We start from the raw sequence: 15,157 nt of genomic DNA on the forward strand, positions 1-15,157 counted from the left end.
AGACTAAAGTAAAATAACCATGTTCCTAAGGAAAGTTATCTATGGAAATAGATGCAAAGAGAATTACAAGGTAGATGTAGAACTAAGAGTACAATGACAACAAATGCTAGTAGAGGAGTTTGTACCAGGCTGTATGTTGGGAAGGTACTAAGAGACTGCTTTTATAAGAGACATGGGGTTAAAAAGTCACAGTACACTGATGGAATTTGCTGGTGAGGCAGACACAGACATCTGAAGAAAGTTCAGAGTAGGCTAAGAAAATAACTGGAAGTATATAATTTTAAGGAGTATGGCAACAGATGCGGCATAATGGAAAAGTTGTACATTGGTGACTAATAAACATACTATGCACTATGCAGAAACTCATCTTTTGAAAATGACCTAGGAAGACAAAAGAGCAGAATTTTGATCCTGAGATGATTGTCAGCCACTGCTGAGATGCACATTTAGGAAAAAAAAACAAAACAAAACAAAACCAAGCAATGTGATCCTAGGGTATGTCAGCAGAAGTGTTTTACAGTAGAGATGGGGAAGTAATACAGAAAGAAGCAGAAAGCCTTCGATTGAAATTCTGAGCAGGTTGTTCATCTGTGCTCAAGGCAGATGAGATGAAACTGAGAAAGTGCAGAACAGCACTTTTTGGGATGATTAGGGAAATGGTAAGCCAGTCATTTGATGGTTTTAGGAGAATGTATGCTGTGTGGACAAGCAAAGCAAACACTAAGGGCTTTATAAGAGCTGTGTATCAACATATTGAAGGAGACCTTTGAAGAAGAAAGCTTTAACTGTTAAAAGTATTTTTGTATATTTTGACTGTGAAAATCTTTAGGTTAGGGGCTGAAACAGTGGGGACATACATAAAATCCCAGAACTGCCCTCTAGTGCCTTGTTCCAGTTCTGGCTTCAGATAAATCACTGAAAACTAAGGAGGAAAAATGCACAAGTTTTATTTTCACTCTTCATGCTATAGTGTGAAACAATTAAAGCTGAACTGATTTGAATAAGCCTGTTTGCTAAGAGTGTATGTGATACCCTGACTGTGCTGATCTGTCTGGGTGACTGTGACCTCCAGGCTGGAAGTGAGGAGAACTCTTCATAGATGAACTCTTCATAGCAAACTCTTCATAAATTGGATGGCTACAAGCTCTTCAGAAGGGACAGATGAGGAAGGAAAGGTGGTGGTGTGGCCCTTTATATTAAAGATGTTTTGATGTTGAAGATCTTGGGGTTGGAAATGATAAAGTTCAGTGTCTGTGGGTAAGGATCAGAGGGAAGGCCTGTAGGGGTGACATCTTGGTGGGGGTCTGTTATAGACCGCCTAATCAGGATGAAGAGATGGATGAGGCGTTCTATGAGCAGCTTGCAGAAGTCACGCAATCTCCAGCACTTGTTCTCATGAGAGATTTCAATTTCCCTGATATATGTCGAAAATATAATACAGCACCGAGGATGCAGTCCAAGAGGTTTCTAGAGTGTGTGGATGCCCTGCTGGACCTGCTCTTCACTAACAGAGAAGGACAGGTGGGAGATGTGAAGGCTGAGGACTGTCTTGGGCAGAGCAACCGTGAAATTGTAGAATTCTCCATTCTATGGTGATGTCAGAAGGGTGACTAGCAAAACTGCTATCTTGAATTTCAAGAGGGTGAACTTTGACCTGTTCAGGATGCTTGTAGCACGGGCCCCTTGGGAGTCGCTCCTTAAGGATAAAGGGATCCAGGAAGCCTGGATGCTCCTCAAGATGAAAATCGTAAAGGCGCAAGAACAGGCTGTCCCTGAATGCTCTAAGGCAAGTCATAGGGGAAGAAGACCAGTGTGGATGAACTGGGAACTACTGTTGAGAGTATGGAAAAAAAAGAGAGTCTATGTCCTCTGGAAGAAGGGACAGGCTACTTGGGGAGATTACAAGGAAGTTGCCAAGGTACACAGGAAGGAAGTTAGGAGAGCAAAAGCTCAGCTTGAACCCAGATTGGCCACTGCAGTAAAAAAGAATAAGAAATCCTTTTATAAGTATAAGAGAATATGAGCACTGAGGATAAGGAGAAGGCTGAGGTCCTCAATGCCTTCTTTACATCTGCCTTTAATAAGCAGATCAGTTATCCTCAGGGCACTTTACACCCTGATCTGGAAGTCTGAGATGTTACACAAAATACACCCCCAGTGATTCAGGTGGAGATGATTAGAGAGCTTCTCCCCTATCTGGACTGTCACAAGTCTATGGGACCAGATGGCTTCATCCTAAAGTGCTGAGGGAGGTGGCGGGGGTGATTGCTAAGCTGCTGTCGGCCATCTACCAGCGCTGCTGGTTATCTGGAGAAGTCCCAGAGGATTGGAGGCTTGTTGATGTGACTCCCGTCTACAAGAAGGGCCGTAAGAAGGATCTGGGGAACTACAGGCCTGTCAGCCTGACATCAGTGCCAGGGAAAGTTATGGAGCAAATCATCTTGGGTGAGATCACATGGCATGTGCGTGGCATCCAGGGGATCAGGCCCAGCCAGCATGGGTTCATGAAAGGCAGGTCATGCTTGACCAACCTCATCTTCTATGACTGGGTGACCAGCCTGGTAGACAAGGGTAAGGCTGTTGATGTAGTCTACCTAGACTTCAGCAAAGCCTTTGACACGGTTTCTTGCAGGATTCTTCTGGAGAAACTGGCCACCTGTGGTCTGGACAGGTATACACTCCTTTGAGTAAGGAACTGGCTACAGGGCCGTGCCCAGCAGGTAGTGGTTAATGAAGTCCAGCTGGTAACCTGTTTCAAGTGGTGTCCCCCAGGGGTCAGTACAGGGACCCATCTTGTTTAATATCTTTATTGATGACCTAGATGAGGGGATTGAGTGCACCCTCAGCAAGTTTGCAACCAAGCTGGGAGGTGGTGTCGATCTGCCTGAGGGTAGGGCGGCCCTTCAGAGGGATCTAGGTAAGCTGGATCGCTGGGCCAAGGTGAATGGGATGAGGTTTAACAAGGCCAAGTGTCGGGTCCTGCATTTTGGCCACAACAGCCCCATGCAGCATTAAAGGCTTGGGGACGAGTGGCTGGATGATTGTGAAGAGGAAATGGACCAGGGGGTACTGGTTGATGCTCGGCTGAACATGAGCCAACAGTGTGCCCAGGTGGCCAAGAGGGCCAACGGCATCCTGGCCTGCATTAGAAATAGTGTGGCCAGCAGGAGCAGGGAGGTAATCATCCCCCTGTACTCAGCACTGATGAGGCTGCACCTCGAGTACTGTGTTCAGTTTTGGGCCCCTCACTACAAGAAAGACATTGAGGTCCTGGAACGTGTCCAGAGAAGGGCAACGAAACTGGTGAGGGGTCTGGAGCACAAGACTTATGAGGAGTGGCTGAGGGAGCTAGAATTTAGTCTGGAGAAGAGGAGGCTCAGGGGAGACCTCATTGCTCTCTACAACTTCCTGAAGGGAGATTGTGATGAGGAGGGGTTTGGCCTCTTCTCCCAGGCGGCAAACAGGACCTGAGGAAATGGCCACAAATTGTACCAGAGGAGGTTTAGGTTGGACATTAGGAGAAACTTTTTCTCTCAGAGGGTGGTCAGGCACTGGAATGGCTGCCCAGGGAGGTGGTGGAGTCGCCGTCCCTGGCAGTGTTCAAGAGGCAGCTGGATGAGGAGCTATGAGATATGTGCTTGTAGTAGCAATGGTAGTGGGAGAACAGTTGGACTAGATGACCTTGTAGGTCGTTTCCAATCTTGTGATCCTATGATTCTATGTCATCTAGTTATCAAGGCACAACTTCTGTTTTCCTTTGTTCAGTGTGCACATAGGAATGGGCTGGCAGGAGAGAGGATCTGCAACAGGAGAACATAAGAAATACGTACCTATGATGACACCCTGGCTGTTCCTTTCTTAATTTTCCGAGACTGTGGAATAGCTAATTGATAATTATCACACAGTGTTTCTAGTAAGCTGTTCTAGGCTTCAAGAAAAAATAGGGTGTTTTTCATCGGGACCTTGTTATGCTGGAAAGGCCGTACTTACTCAAGAAAATATCCTGTTTCTATGTGCATACATCAGTAAGCCCTTATGCAGTCAGCTGAGATCAGTAGAAGTCTTTCTTTATGTCTTAAGTGATTCCAAGAGCAAATCGAAGTTCAGAGTATGTATTAAGGTCATTTGTTTTTTAGTTTTGAGGTTGACTCAGAGTAGAAGTAAAAGGTTTGGGGCAACAGGCTGATCTCAATGACTTACATTTTTCATCAACTGGTCTCTTAAAGTCAAAAAGATGGTTCATGAATAGTTTGTTATTTTTTCAGTGTCTGTAATAGTCTTAATGTGGGAATGGGAGATCCATAATGAGAATGGGGGATCCGTGCTTAAAAGTGAGTGAAACTTTTATGTTGCTGTGATTTAAAATGTCCAGATTTCACTGATGAGACTGATGACACTTTTGTGATATTTTTCATGTTTTGAAATGTGAACACTTTTCTGCTTAAAATAATGTAAATGATAAAACCCTGATAGAGCTATGACTAAAACAGCGTATGTTGACTTTCCACTGGCGTGCAAAACCATATTATTTACTTTCTATTTTATTTTAGAATTAAAAACAAAAACAACACAAAAAAAACCCCAAAAAACAAAAACAAAAACAAAAAACTATAGATAATGTAATCTTCTATGAATAGATTCCAAAAATGACAAAATGTTTTTTTGATATCTACGAAGTCTGCTCCAAAAGTAATGCTTCTTATTTATTTCCATGGAAACTACAACAGATACAAAGAGCAGAATAGCACTATGTAATAGAGCAAATTTCAAGCTACAAAACATTATTTTTCAACACAGTTGCCATCATCATCTATGCATTTTTGACAGCAATAAACAAGAACCTTCTTGCTGCGCTCATAAAAATCTGCACCAGCGGAGATGGCCCACTGTTTCATAGCTGCTGAAATGGCATCATTTTGCCCACGCAGTCCATCTTTTATAAGCCTGAACAGACGGAAGTCAGAAGGCAACAGATCTGGAATACAGTATCTGTGGCAGGACAGTCCAGTCAAGATTGGCAGTGTACTCCATGATCTTCAGATTGGTCTGGGGCCTGGCATTATGATGTTGCAAGAGAAAGATATTCTTCTCCTCTGACCTGACTGTGGAAGTTTGAGACTTCAGTTTAGTCAGCTTTGCAATGTGATGATCAGAGCTGATGGTTTGTCTGAGTTCCAGGAAATCCAGAAGAATCACTTTCCTATCCCAAAAGACAGTGCACATCACGGTGTCTTGAACTTTTTGCTCAGTGAAGAGTTTACATCACCATTCCATGCACTGCTATTTTGACTCCAACTCATAGTGCTGATACCATATCTCATCACTGGCAATGATGTGATTCAGGAAATTGTCACTTCAGACTCATACTGGTTCAATGGGCGCTGACAAACTTGCATACAGTGATTTTTCTGTTCCTGTGTGAGCTTTCATGGGACCCACCTGGCACAAACTTTGCAATATTCCAATGTTGCCACAATTGTTTCCAACAGATTGAAGCTGATATTCAGCTATATATACAGATCCTTGGTTGTAATCAGCTTATTGGTGTGGCTGAGCTGGTTGAGACCTCTTAATTTTGTGCTGTGAAAGCTATGCATGTCCATCCAGAATATGGGTTTTCTTTCACATCACTGTCACCGCTGCTGAAACACACCACCCATCATCTTACTGTGCTCACATCCACTGTTTGATCTCCATAAGCGTTTAGCAAGCATCAATCACGTCAGCAGGTGCCATTTTTTCCTTATTGAGGGTTTTAGGTACACACCTTTGCTTCATCCATGCTTCCACATCAGATGCCATTTTGTTAGATTGCTCTTCTTCTGCCATCTGTCACATAGCAACAAAACATAATGGGACACTGATGGGAAGGTTCAACCTCTACTGATGTACCACCATCTGCCTCTGATGTTGTGGAACATCATAACATAGGGGGCATTAGTTTCAGAGCAGCCCTTGTATTTCTTGGTTTTCAGAATGAAACACATAAATATTGAAGTTAACTACGTAGGCAGAAATGTAAATCTTCAAATTATGAAATTAGGGGTGTTGGAGTAAGTACGTATTTACAGATTTTTTTTGTTACTAAATGAACTCTTTCTTTTTTTCTTCCAGTCTGCTCCCAATATTCTAGAGGAGTTTTTGCCATTTTTGGACTTTATGATAAGAGATCAGTACATACCTTGACCTCATTCTGCAGCGCCTTGCACATCTCCCTCATCACACCAAGTTTCCCCACTGAAGGTGAGAGCCAGTTTGTGCTGCAGCTGCGGCCATCGCTGCGGGGAGCCCTCCTGAGCTTGCTGGATCACTATGAATGGAACCGCTTTGTCTTTCTGTATGACACAGATCGAGGTGAGTTGTAACCACTTTTATTATATTAGTTCAATTGACTTTTGCAGGAACTGTGCATTTTTATATGGCATTGAGAGCTTGGGGAGTCAAATTTAAAAGCTCTTCCATTTTAAATACCTTTCTCTGAGCAGCTCTGTCGTTGAATGAAGAATTCCTTCATCTGCAAACACTGGACAGTGCAAGCAAATAGTAATCAACCAGCTGAAACCTGCATTTCAAGTCTAGAATAATAAAACATTTTAATTACTGTTAGTGAAATAAAGACACAGTTCGATAAGCAGAATCGTACAGCTGAGTTCACTCTTCAGATCACTTCATAAGTGACAGCAGTAAAAAGAAGTGGAGAGGGCTGACCACTTCTCTGCTGCACTTGCACCAATGTGAGCTGAGAAGTGAGCAAGCCTCTCATGCCTTTGGAGATCAGGACAGGATCACGGAGTGCATGATCCTTAAGCTGCAGCAGAGAAACGAAGGGTGATACAGAGAGGACATGGCAGCAGCCTTCCCCTTGTGCTACTCCTTTCATCTTCTGTGATCAACCATATTTTATAAGGTTTATAATGCATTACAAAAGGCTACTCTTTTTATTTGCATTCTCCATTCCAAACTGCAGAGCATCTCAGAGCTTTTGAGTGGTAAAAAACTATAAGTGCATTACTGCATCTTGTCATTAGTGCCTAATTGAGAAGTAAAATCTCACGTTCTCCATGTTATGTGTTCATCCTGGCAGCAGAGCATTTTGCCTTGGTGTATGGAAGGGGATTTAGCCAACATGGCTGAGCTTCTGGGAAAGAAGCAAGATTTTTATGTTGATGGCTTACTTTCAGGGGAAAAGTGATGCATGGCTGTAGTCAAATAATTATTTTACTACAGCCATTTCCCTGTAGCTGCCCATGTGGATAGACTATTCTGAAGTGGCTTTATTCCAGAGTCATTATTCTGCAGTAGAAATAGGAAATCATACTGACCTAACTAAATCTGTTTAATTATTTCATTATGACTATGGAAGTCAATTTTCTGGTATATACAATCACAAAATTTTAGAGAGTATTTAGTAAGTTTTTGGCACTGCATAAACACCTGAACTTAAATTTAAAATAAATAAATAAATAAAAAGAACCTGTATTGTTCCATAATTGCTAATGTTGTTTTTTGCTTTTCTTTTTAAACTAATCTGTTGGTTCTGTTTGTAAGTTTTTGTTTTTTTTTTAATGTTTGCTGGTTCAGTGAGGGAAATTTTGGGAAGCTGTTGTGTTAGAGGACAACATGTTGAGTGATGCCCAGTTTGGCACTGTAACTCCAGTCACTTTCAATATATGAACTACCACAATTACTGATTCACAAATAGCACACTGCCTAATTCATCTAGCAGTGTTCCATGAGCTTATTCACAGCCCCATCATAATTTGTCTAGCAGTGCTATATCAGAAACTAACACAGCTAGATCAGTGAAGGAATTTTGGCCATGGCCACTCAGAACTAACATAGCTACCTTAGTGAATGGTGTATTTTATTAGCAACTGGTTACAAGTTCTTGTGGATTGCCAGTGATAATTCACTGTCTGCAAAGCGTGAGTTTAACCAAAAACAATACAAAGCATGTGCAAAGAGCTAACAGTAATTCACCCTGGACAGAAGCCCACTAAACTATAAAACAAACTTTACAGTGATTACTGCACTTCCCAGGGAAGCACTCAGCATTAACCAAGTGTGTGAACCATACCAATGGGTGTCCCTATGGGCAGGAAGAAAGACTTGGCCTGTCAACTGATCACAGATGTATGCAGGTGTTCTACCAACTTGTCTGACATGGTATGGTATCTTCCCTAATCTTTCCCTCTCTTAAGCCATTTTCGTACTATTTCTTACTCTACAGGTGGAGCTTGAGTGACTCTGGTCATATATACCTTTCTTCTGATTGGTATAAAATTCTGTCATTTCACTTTTAAAGGTACAGGTTAAAAAATCCAAAAATCCCTTAGTGAGGAGTGGTTGCAACTTGATGATGGGTAGCTTTTGAGATGGAGGTGCATTTTGGCATTATAATGAGTGTATAATGACCAAAATTAACCCAAAACATGGCATTTTGTAAAATAAAAGTGACAGACTTTTGTCCTGGGGTAGCAGGTGGTTTTATCAGTGCCTTGACACCACTAAGTCCCCATCCCAGCACTGTTCTTCTTAGAGTCAGTACATCACATTCTCCTGATGTCACCAACAGCTAAGGTTGCCTGGGGAACTACTATCGATTACAGAACTTGGCCACAGAGTCTTCGCTTCGCTCTACCTTCTATGCTATTTAATGGCTTTCCGTTGCTTTTCTACATCTATGAACAATCCATACCTTAATTTTAAGTGAATATTATGTTATACCTTTTTTCAATTTTCAAGTTGCCTGTAGCAATTATTCCACATTCTAGAACATGCTAGATAACTATAAGAGAAAAAATGATGAATTTAAAAGTGTTCTTATTCAAGACATTGTAATGGGGAACAAGTAAACAAACACACAATTACAGATATGATCCCACAAGTTCAACAAATTATCATGAGAAGAAGAGCAAAACCAGAACTCTACTTTCTTATCTAAATTCACATGCTTAATTAGATTGAGGCATCATTTTTAAGCATGCAGTAACACACCAAGGGCAATTTCAGAACATCATCTATAACACTGTGGTCAATAAACAATTCTTATGGCAATAAACTCAGAAACTCTGAACTCATCAGTGTATCTGATAAAGAGATTACATTTGCCAGATGTATGCAGAGAGTGGATTTTCTCTCAAAATTTGAATAGGTCTTGTGACTCCATTTAATGCAGAAGAAGGTAAGATGTGATGTACCTTTAAATATTAAGATAACTGTAAAGATATAATAATTTTCACTACCACTCCACAAAGTGGAGCTCAGATATGATATGAAAAAAAAAAGTAAATATCATCTTTTAATTTAGTGTAATCAGGAAAAAAATCATTGCTCCTGAATCACAATAGGGTTTCTGTGAGACCAGAACTTAGTCACGTCCAGATTTTTGCCAAAGAACCTTCATCTCCATTCCAGACATATCCCCGTCTCTCCAAGCAGCTCCATCTAACCAAGCTGCAGGGATGGGAATAAGAGTTATGCCTTCTTTTTTACATTGAGCCTGCAAGTTTCTCTTTGCAGCTTAACCAGAAACCTATAAATAAATTCTTATGCAGGAAGGTAAATGATAAGCATGCATTCCAGCCAGATGCAGTTGCTTTTTAGGAAGAAGGCAACATTCAGCAGTGTTGTTTCCAGACATGCTTTGCCAGCCTTTCCATCCTACTTGCCTCTCTTCTGTTGCATGCAGCTCAGTTCTTAGAGGGCGAACAATTGACTTCAGTGACCAAGGTGGGTTTCTCTGTTGTATCTCTCTGTTCGTCTCTGGTCAGACCCTCAGCTTCCTGTAGAACTACAGCCTTTTTGCTACTGAAATGCACTGTCACTGTAGCTCTCCAAGTCACTGTCACATGCTGCACTTGGGTTTATGCCACGAAGTAGTCTTGGCTCTCACAAATTCCAATGAGTTGGTAGCTCTAGCCAGTATGTTAAATCTCCTTTTCTGACATTCTGCCAGACTTGCAGTCTGAAAAATCACTGTCCTGTGACAGAGTGTAGATAGTAAAAAGAACGACATAGCTACAAAATGAATTGTAAATAGCAAGGGATGTTACAGAAAAGGAAAACAGGCTTTGCAAAAGACATCAGGTCTGAGGAAGGAATATGCAACTTGTTACTTAGCAGGGAAGGTGAGCAAATAAGAAGTGAGGCTAAAGCCTCGTGGACCCTTTGGTTTCAGTATGTCCTCCTTTCTTCTACCCTCCTCCTATAAGAGGGTTTAATTATTACCCAGAGCTCAATACAATTCACGTTAACTGCAGTAAATATTAACAGTAAAGTTCTGGAAAAGTGTACAGAAATGGGAAAGAGCAGGCTGAAGAACACTTAGCTGTAACTCAGCTGACAAAGCATAACAAAGCATGTCAAGGATGGTGTAAATTGAAAGTCATGCCTCCTTGAGAAGAGAGGTAAATCCTATGGAGGCAAAGTGCTCTGTTGTTATTTGATATCAGCTCTAAAAGGAGAGGAATTAAGAGGCCAAACAGGCAGACTAGTGGAACACTGGGGCTACATATGTTCTTTTCATTGTGGCTGAGAGGCATATCTTTCAAAAAGAGGCATACAATCATAAGGAGATTTGCATCTGAAAATTAGCAGGGGAGTTTTGGCTTGGCACAGGTGTTCCTGCAGAGTTTTGCTGGTTGATAATAGTAATTTCTAGCACCAGAAAGCAAAAGCCAGAGCCTAAAACCACAAGAAGTCTGGAAGAGTTTGGGTGAAGTGTGAGAATCTGTTTTAGAGTCTTGTGCAGGCTTCTGTTCATTGCCTGTGCTGTACACAGCCTTCCCGAGAGCTGGAATGTTATCAGTCGCTGGTAGCACTATGGGCATTGCCCAGCTCAGGGAGCTGGGGCTGGAGAACAGAGGGCTGCAGGGCTGCACAGAAAAGTGAGAAGGACAGCAGCCAGTAGGCTGGAAGGGCTTCCCCCAAAGTAAATCAGCCACTCAAATCTAACTCTGTTTCCCAGCAAGAGTTGTCAGCCCCTGACTGTGACTAAAGAGCTATAGCAGGATCTGGAGCTACCAGCTGGCCTAGCAGTTGGCTACGCAGAGACTGTAAAATAGTTATTGTTCTGTTCTAGAAATTAGGCAATGTCTATGAACCTGTTTACGTACCTTGTTGGATTTTTATTTTTATTTTTTCCTTTCTCCTTTTAATTACACACTTTTCATTAAACCAACTCAGTCACGGTTGCAGGTGAGAAAAATCAGATCAGTGTGCACAATATGAATTTAATTTCCCCAGATTGCTGCACACTGTCTTTATAGCAACTCCTTTAAAGTTGGAGCAATTGCATTTTATGAAAATCTAAACCTGTCAGTAGGGTTAGACAAGTTCTAATAACATGTTCAAATTCATACAAAACACTTAGAGCAGCAAAATGTAAGCATCTGTCTTCAAGCACTTGCAGAGGATAGGTGAGGTCTTAGCTACCTGGAGAAGACAAAGATATAAGAAATATATAGCTCTCTGTCTTACTTTGAGATAGATTTTTGGAATTGTTATTAATAATCATTTTATCAGGCTAATCTAATTTTCTCTGTTGTCAGAATAGCAGTCCCAGCAGTTAGCAGCAAATATGCTAGCTATACTTAATGCCTGCCTTGCATTCCTTCAGAAAATATGGAAGATAGAGAAGAGGAAATAGCATGGTGTCTGGAAAATTAAAAAACTGTATGCTCATAGAATCACAGAATCACAGAATCATAGAATGGCCTGGGTTGAAAAGGACCACAATGATCATCGAGTTTCAGCCCCCTGCTATGTGCAGGGTCACCAACCATCAGATCAAGCTGCCCAGAGCCACATCCAGCCTGGCCTTGAATGCCTGCAGGGATGGGGCATTCACAGCCTCCTTGGGCAACCTGTTCCAGTGCATCACCACACTCTGTGTGAAAAACTTCCTCCTAATATCTAACCTAAACCTCCCCTATCTCAGTTTAAAACCATTCCCCTTTGTCCTATCACTATCCACCCTTGTGAACAGTCGTTTCCACTCCTGTTTATAAGCTCCCTTCAAGTACTGGAAGGCCACAGTGAGTTCTCCCCAGACCGTTTTCTTCTCCAAGCTAAACAAGCCCAGTTCCCTCAACCTTTCCTCATAGGAGAGGTGCTCCAGCCCTCTGATCCATCTCCTCTGGACCCGTTCCAGGAGCTCCGCTGTACCGAGGGCCCCAAACCTGGACGCAGTTCCGCAGATGGGGCCTCACAAGAGCCAAGTAGAGGGGGACGATCACCTGCCTTTCCCTGCTGGCCACCCCTTTCTTAATGCAGCCCAGAACACAGTTTGCCTTCTGGGCTGCATGTGCACACTGTCCATCTTCTTGTCTACCAGGACCCCCAAGTCCTTTTCCGCAGTGCTGTTCTCCAGGAACTCTTCTCCCAGTCTGTATAAATACCTGAGATTGCCCCTACCCAAGTGCAGCACTCTGCACTTGGCCTCTCTAGGTTTTCATGGGCATGTTTTAAAAGCAAGAGTATTTTTCAGGTGAAGCAAGGTGTTTGTCTTTGCCCTGGTCTTGTGAGCATCCATTACGAACTTGCATGATCACAAAGAGCTTTAATTGGTTACCAGGCTGGCTAAGTTAAAGAGAGTGATGCATAGCAGGTTTGAAGCTTGAAGTGATCTTACTCGATAGATATGTCAAGAAGGAGAAGTATGATAAAGGCAGGCCAAAGGGTAAACTCAGAAGGGAAAAACTATGGTTATACATACAAAGTGCAAAGTGACTGACTTGACACCAGTATCTTCTGAAATGCTTCAGGAGTGATGGTGAGTCTTAAAAATAATCGAAGAGAAGTCTGTAATACTTTTTCCAAGAAATTAAATGTCATTTTGAGATTTAGGAAAAATATACTGCACATAGGAAACGGAATATGGATGTTGCTTGCTTTCGGGTGGCTGGGCTGCTATGTTGGATGTTGGGATTTACTCTTCAACAGCAGAGATTGAAAATCTGCAAAGCTGAGGAAGTGGAATGGAATCAGGAGAATGAGACATGCAGAGAACATTATGATGGCAGTAATGTCCCACAACTTTTTCCTTGCTATTTGAAAGTACTAGGTAGTGTTCATGGCTATGTCAAAGACATTTGGTATGACCATGGCACAAGGATCAGGCATCTGTTGCTGGAGTGGCACTGTGGTTGCTGGTGACAACATACATAAATTTTATGAGTCCAGAGGAGGGGAGGAATATGAAAAAGAGTAAAATCATAACTTGTGAGAAAAAAATAAAAAAGCTTAAAGAATTGAGATTATTGTAGGAGAAGTTTGTTGAGGAGCAAAGACCAGTTTTTCTTTGTACCAGTTGAGATCAAGGCATTAACAAGAATTATTTTGCAGAGAGGCAGATTTAGGGTGTTAATAGGAAAAATGTTTCAGTGTGGTTAGATAAGCACTGTAGTAAGTTGAGAAGATTGTTGGCATTCTTACCACTGGAGATTTTAGTGAAGAGAATAGAAAATATCTGCCACAGTGATCTGCTTTACTACATCCTACTTCTGACGATCCCCTCAGGATTTATATTTACGTAATTTTCATGATTTCTCCAGGACACTGGGAATGGTTTCTCCACAATACTAGGGATACTAAAAAAGATAGCTTAATATTTTACTAAGGAGCAACTTTCCATAATATATTATTGCTATTCAATTATATATATTGCCTTTATAAAAAATTTAGTATGTTCTATAATTCAAAAATCAGATCAAAAACATTCCAAGTGACTTAAGTTAAAAACACTGTGAAATCAGGTTGAAGGGCTGTAATTATAATATGGCATTCAGTAAGCTGAGTTACTGTTTGCTGAGCATTCAGAAACTGCAAGAATTGGCCCTACATCAAGCTTTAGTTGATATTTTTACTGCACTTCTGAACAAATTTGTCAATGTCTTAATAATGAAAAGGAGAAGTTATATTATAGCAGCTATAAAATTATTTTAATATTTAGTTCAGTTGAAAAAGCTAGACAAATCAAAGCAGTAACAACGTAGAAATACAGACTGCATATTTATCTGCATAAAAATATCAAATAAAGTTTCTTATTAGTGAAATAAGTTTAAAAGCACCAAATGCTGCTAATAAACAGCAAATTGAATGTGAACTTACAGCACAGTATGTCCAAGAAAATATTTTGCCTCTAGGTGCTGTTTAACTCCTGATTATTTTCTGCGTTCTGCTCTTGAGCGCAGACCATATCATTCTTAAACCACTAGAATGTGATCAGAGGGTATTTCAGGCAAGCAGACACGTTCACGGAGAAGATTAAGTTGGCAATCTGAATTTCTTCAGTAGTGATTTGCTTGGTTTTGGGTCTTCTTTCATGACAGTCACAAGAGGAGTTGAAATGTTTCCTACAACAGGCATTTTTTATACTACTAACTTTCATCAAAATGTCCGAGAATAAACAAGAAACAAGATCACAACTGTGTCCACCATCCACTACCTAAAAACAAAAGATTCTTACCTGCAGCATGAAACTATGTAGCAAACTTTTATGAAATCAAAAATTGAGCTGTCATGGAATTGCAATTATATTGAAATAATATATTTCAGAAAACAAAGTCTAGTACCTTGTCCTGGAGCTTTTAGTAGACTACTCTAACTTTTGGTCTGTGGTTTTAAACTTTTCAGTGTTTTATTTCTGTGCAATTGCTAAGATCAAGATCATCGGTGTTCTCAGCATGTCTCCATGTTACATATTTCATCAGATCTGGTCCAATGATAAAACTAGTTTGAAGATTTCAGTAGCCCTATTAAATTCCAGGAATTAGTCAGTGTTTATGGTGTAGGTGAACAGACAGAAGTCCTCACTAGATGTTATAAAGAAGCCATTTGTTGTCAGCAAACTCTCTAGATGGGCAGTGGACCATGTCCTACATACTGGTATCCGAATACCTCCCTGTTTGCTTCTTACCTAACACATGATGTACTTTGGTGCTGACCAATCTGAACTGATACATGAAATGTAAAGAGAAAGTTCATAAGATACCAGAGAATATATAAAATACTCCAGTAAGTTTGTCCCCCCCCATCTCTACTCATTAACATTGAATACCACATTTTTAAGAGAATAAATAATTAATTGATAACTGGGTTGTAGCAAATCTAGTTTTGCAAGTGTTAGTTCATTTATAACTATATGAGCAAACTG

The 15,157-nt window shown here is 41.0% G+C and overlaps 1 protein-coding gene across 3 annotated transcripts in view; it reads left to right on the top strand.

The window, feature by feature from the left end:
- The window catches only part of GRIA4 (glutamate ionotropic receptor AMPA type subunit 4), a gene marked incomplete at both ends in the record, with an annotated part of 220,791 nt that overhangs the window by 68,410 nt on the left and 137,224 nt on the right, over positions 1–15,157 (top strand). For all 3 annotated transcript variants that reach the window (XM_079546832.1, XM_079546831.1, XM_079546833.1), the window contains one exon: positions 6,115–6,354. In XM_079546832.1, the coding sequence (XP_079402958.1) occupies positions 6,115–6,354 (240 nt within the window). The remainder of the gene's footprint in view (positions 1–6,114; positions 6,355–15,157) is intronic.

This window comes from Tetrao urogallus, assembly GCF_951394365.1.
Source record: "Tetrao urogallus genome assembly, chromosome: 1".
NCBI lineage: Eukaryota > Metazoa > Chordata > Aves > Galliformes > Phasianidae > Tetrao > Tetrao urogallus.